The following is a 5,562-nucleotide window of genomic DNA, read 5'->3' on the forward strand; positions in this document are numbered from 1 at the left end:
ATGTTAGTATTGGGGCTTGAAACCACGTATTTCTGAATTTGAAATCTGCCCCAAATCTTAAAACCATGATCTGTACACAGTACGTCCCTATTACTATTCACTGATTTGTTGTTAAATGTTCATTATTACTGGTCTCCTCTCAGATTGCTCCTTTGCTTAAAACAATACAATAGGTGGCAAAAGCTGGCACATGGTCCATAATAATGACTGTCATTTATGAGGCCTTTAAAGTTTGCAAAACATCTGGTGTTTTTTATCTTATTTGATCCACACAATAAGCTTTATTAGGAGGATGTCATATGTGTTATCATCTTGATTTTATAATTGATACTAAGACTCAGAGAGATGAAAGGATTTGCTTATGATTTCACAGGTCATAATTTTTAGAAACAAGATCTAAACCTAATCTTCCAGATTCCAGATCTAAATCCCTATAGGATTGTGGCCATACTGTCCCCCAAATGAATTTTGGAATCATAAATTGGATTTTTCACAATCTAACTCTCATGGAGAAAGGCTGATGGGTCTCTGTAGATGAAAGATTACCAGGCACCTTCACAGGGGGTCTAGGGCTTGAAATCTAAGACTGAGGAAGAAAATGAAGATGATGAAGAAAGTCTCCCCCAGTATCTGGTGCTAAGTGTTCAAAAGTCCTTAGATCTGGAGTGATCAAACTTGGCCATTGTTGCTACATGGAAGGCAGTAGATTGTGATCTTCCCTCCTGTTGAATTTGAGAATGAACAATGGAAAGCCAATGAATGGGTGACTCAATGGACTCCTTCACTAGCTTGGTTCCACAGCATTTTGCCTTGAAAGAGACACATTTGGATGACAGTGATGAAGATAGGGATTAGGCAGGGCTTTTATACAGACCTGGGAGACTGTGCCTCCTTGGAGATAATTAGCTCTACAGCCAACTATATACAAAACAAACCATTAAATTCTTCTCTGACCATGGGGAGCAAACATTGATTGTCCATGGGGATCATTTTCCTCTGGCTGCCTTTGTCTTTCTTAGTTCATTGTTAGGGATATTGAGGAGGAAAAGCCTTGGTATTGGGAGTCCTGGCCTTGAGCTCCTAGCAATCTGACCTTGAGCAAGGCTCTTTACTGGTATCCATTTCAGCTCACTAATCTGTCAGATAAAGCTAATACTATAGCTCACAGAATGATTGTGAGATTCAAATATGATGCTGAAATATGAAAGGGAAAATGTACTTTAGGACAAAAAAGTATTGAAACCTAGAGTTCAGAGAGCCAGTTGGAATCTTAGAGCTCCCTTTTATTAACTTAGTCATATCACTCTGTACCTCAGTTTCCTTCTCTGTAAAACTGTGATAATTATAACTGTCCATATTTACCCTTGCAAAGTCTTCTTAAGGGCTATGCTTCTGAAGGATAGATACTTATAAAGGTCTAAAAGACTAATGAATCAAAGGGATACAATAGATACAGTTTAGTGAGTTCAAAGCAAAGTAGTTGACAAAGTCTCTCATGCTATCTTGGAGACAAGATAGAAAGAGTTAGACTAGACATGAGTACACTTAGGTTAAATCAGAAGTGGTTGAACGGCCAGACCTAATGAGTATCAGTGGCTAAATTCAACTTAGGAATTAGACTCTAGTGGAGTGCCCCAAGAATCTGTATTTGGTCCTCTTCTAGTCAACATTTTTTTTATCATCATAAGAAATTGTATCCGTATTTCTAGATTTCTCTAAAAAGTAGTCTAATTGGTTCTCCATCTCATACACAATCATTCACGTACCAACATAATATTAGGAAAGTCTTTATTTCACCCTACAAAAAATCAAAATATTTAAAAAACGCACAGGAACACCTAAACAAGTGCAGAAACGTACAAAATGCACAAAGAACTGATCGGTTAGAACAGAAGTGAAACTAGGGTGGCCATCACAGTACTGTGCTGAAATCCTGTTGAAATCCCTTTCTTCCACAGGGTAATACACAAACACTTCCAAGTTCCCAGCATCACCTTATGATTTGTATTCCTTCTTACAGGGATTCTTATGTTGGGTGCTGCTGAATTAGCAAAATCCTTTCCATCAAATCTGTACTGTCCAAGCAACTTACTGGCTTTGCTCTCCAGGTACGAGGCTGTGCAGGAATCAAATCATTGGTCCTCTTTCTCAAAAGATGCTAATGATTAATGGTGATGATGACAATGGCAGTAACAACCACCTGACTTTTATACAATGATTTAAAATTTGCAAAACACTTTATATGTTATCTCCTTTATTCCTTACCAGAACTCTGGGAAGTAGGTGCTAGTAACATTTTTATAGATGAGGAACTGGAGGGTAATAGAACAGATGATTTGCCAAGAGCTACAGAATAATGCTACACAACCACTATCTAAGGAATGCCTGGTTTTGCTCCCCTAGTGGCACAGTGAGCATGAACTATGTTGATCCTCCTCTTTCTCCAAAGACCATGCTGCATCAGGAAGTCCCTTCTCTCTTTAGAAGTTTCAGTGGCCAAATGAGAACGCCAGAACATGGGCCATGGACTTTTGCCGCAAATCCCTCTAAATGCTTTGACTGCTACCATCTTAGGCACTAGGGAAGTCAGTCATCAGATAGGTGTCTGAATCTGTGTTCAGACAATGAAGGGAAAGGCAAAAAATGGCCAGAAACTTGAACTCCATTTATTATTTCTAGTTAGGTGCATTTAAGTCGTCATGTCCCTCTATCAAAAGTTGTCATTTTTGTTCTTGGAGTGATAGGAAAGGATAATACACAATGGCAAAGAATTCAGGTTTGTGCTGCTATGCTCTGGTATGGAGAGGGGGTGAGGAGAAGGAGAGAGATACAGACACAAAGAAACAGAGACAGAAAGGAAAGGAGGAAGTCAGAGAGGGAGAGATAGAAAGAGTGATGGAGTGACAGACAGACAGAGACATGCAGAGACAGAAATAGAAAGAGAAATGTAGAGAAACAAAGAGAGGGAGAGAAAGAGGAGGGAGAAAGGAAGGGAGGAAGTTAGAGATAGAAACAGTGATAGAGGGACATACAAAGACAGACAGAGATTGATACAGAGATGTAGATGGAGAGAGAGAAGAAGAAGAAGAAGAAGAAGAAGAAGAAGAAGGAGAGAGAGAGAGAGAGAGAGAGAGAGAGAGAGAGAGAGAGAGAGAGAAAGAGAGAGAGAGAGAGAGAGAGAGAGATTATAGCTCCTTTTCTACACCATCAGGAAGAGTTGTTCCTCTGAAGAGAATCTGTCCTCTGAGACTGTCACCAGGTCGCATGAAGGCAGTCTCAGTCTATGAAACCCAGATCATCAGGGGAGAGTGGCTATGTCTACAATTGGTGACCTTATTAGAGATTTCACCATTCTGCTTGGTGCTGGCACAAACAATATTTATCAGAAGGCTGGTTTCTGAAGTCCTTTCCAGATGAGACCTATATCTCTGTCAGGCAAACTTCCTAAGGTAAAAGAAATAAAATGCCACACACATTTCAATGTAGTAGATTTGGTTTCCAAATATTTTACTTGTATCATCATATTTAATTCTTACTAGAAGACAGGAAGGTAATTAATCAAATATTATTTTCTCCATTTTACAAACAAGTAAACTGCGTCTCAGAAAAGTGCAGAGATTCAACAAGATTTGCTCTGTATGATTAGACAGCCAGAAAGGGTGAGAGTCAATATTCAGATCTAGGTTTCCCTTCCTTCCAAGTCCAGAGCTATTTCCATGACATGATGTTGTCTCTAGAAAAATTAGAACTAAACTCCTGAGTGTATAAGAAAAATCACCAGAATTCGAGGTTGGATCCAAGATAAGGAAGGTGCAGATTACACTTTTCCCCTAAGAAAAAAGATGACCTAATTGATGTCTTTGTCCCATGAGGGTTTTCTGGAAAGCACTCTTGACATCTTTGTTCCTAAGACTATAGACCAGAGGGTTCAACATGGGGATGACTATGGTATAGAACACTGAAGCCATTTTGTCAGAGTCCATGCAATGCCTGGAGCTGGGTTGGAAGTACATGAAGATGATTGTCCCATAGAATATGGACACTGCTGTGAGATGGGAAGCACAGGTGGAGAAGGCCTTCTGGCGGCCCTCAGCAGAATGGATAGTCAGGATGGCAATGAAGATGAACAGGTAGGAAGTCAAGATAACCAGAAGGGGAAAAAATACAGTGAATATTCCTGAGATAAATATTACTATCTCAGTGCTGTAAATATCAGAGCAGGTTATAGATAGGAGAGGGGGAACATCACAGAAAAAGTGACGGACTACATTGGCCCTACAGAAGGAGAGACTAAAGGTGTTTCCTGTAACTATGGAGGAATTTAAAAAACCACAGATGTAAGTTCCACTGGCCAGATATGCACATACAGTTGATGTCATGGTGGTGGTGTAATACAGGGGCTTACACACAGCTGCATGACGATCATAGGACATGGAAGCCAAGAGGAAACTTTCAACTGTAGCAAAAGCCACAAAGAAGAAAATCTGTGTAGCACATGCATTATAGGAGATGACCTTGTCCCCTGTGAGAAGCCCAGCCATCACCTTGGGAGTAACAGCTAAGGAGTAGCCAAAATCCACCAGAGAGAGGTTACTGAGGAAAAAGTACATGGGGGTATGGAGGTGAGAATCCCAGGAGATCAGGGCTATCATACCCAGGTTCCCTACCAGGGTGATAAGGTAGATGAGGGTGAATATTATGAAGAGAGGGACCTGAAGCTCTGGGGCATCTGTTAATCCTGTAAGGATGAACTCATTCACTTCAGATCTGTTCTCCATGGATGTCATTTGAGAGTGATGTTATTCACCTGCAACAAAAGAACCATCAGAAAAATTCACTCTGCATGATGAATGACTCCAAGACATAAATCATAGTCCAGTGACCTATCTTATGTGAGGGCTAGAAATAAGGGATTGAAAGATGAAGACCATCTACATTGTTATCATAGCATTTACTCTACATTCTCAAAATTCATTGATCCAGTTGGGGAGAGAGGGAGGGAGAGAGAGAGAGAGGAGAGAGAGAGAGAGAGAGAGAGAGAGAGAGAGAGAGAGAGAGAGAGAGAGAGAGAGGGAGAGAATGCCCCATGTATTACTTCTAATGTTGTTTCAATCTACCACAAGCTTAACAATCCCCAAAGCAGCATTTCCAACTTCAGGAAAGGGAAGTGCCTTATTCTCTGGCAAAAATCTGTATAAGAAGGGGGATTGTTATTGGTTAAGGCTGGAGAACTACATCCTTTTCCCATGAATACACTTCACTCTGTTGAAGAAGAAAGAAAAGAAGAATAAAAGAGAAGAGAGGAATAAAATAAGAAAAAATTCCAAAGAGAAAGGAAAGAGAGGATCAAAGAAAGTTGGCTGAGATTTCACTGAGATCTCGCTTATTCCTGGAATCATTGTAGGTGAAAGTTTGATGCAACGGACTGAAGTCACCAGTTCCTGAGTATTAACAGCTGTCAGTGGACACCTGTTGCCTAGTTTTGGAAGACATTAGTCAAAAACACTATTGGTGAATCATGGAATGATAAATGCATGATTTCTAAATTTGTTTCCCTCCCAC

General features: G+C 40.2%; 1 protein-coding gene across 1 annotated transcript; it reads right to left on the minus strand.

The window, feature by feature from the left end:
* Window positions 1-3,830: 3,830 nt before the first annotated feature.
* On the minus strand, window positions 3,831-4,787 carry LOC110200763 (olfactory receptor 5B12-like). Its single transcript, XM_020976170.1, has one exon. The coding sequence runs from the start codon at window positions 4,785-4,787 to the stop codon at window positions 3,831-3,833; it is 957 nt and encodes a 318-aa protein (XP_020831829.1).
* Window positions 4,788-5,562: the final 775 nt, after the last annotated feature.

The sequence above is a fragment of the Phascolarctos cinereus genome, unplaced genomic scaffold, assembly GCF_003287225.1.
Source record: "Phascolarctos cinereus isolate Bilbo 61053 unplaced genomic scaffold, phaCin_HiC Scaffold_9;HRSCAF=440, whole genome shotgun sequence".
Taxonomy (NCBI): Eukaryota; Metazoa; Chordata; class Mammalia; order Diprotodontia; family Phascolarctidae; genus Phascolarctos; species Phascolarctos cinereus.

Bases quoted from the DNA above. Each gene is read 5' to 3' on its own strand.
- LOC110200763 (XM_020976170.1), bottom strand. From the start codon at position 4,787: ATGACATCCATGGAGAACAGATCTGAAGTGAATGAGTTCATCCTTACA.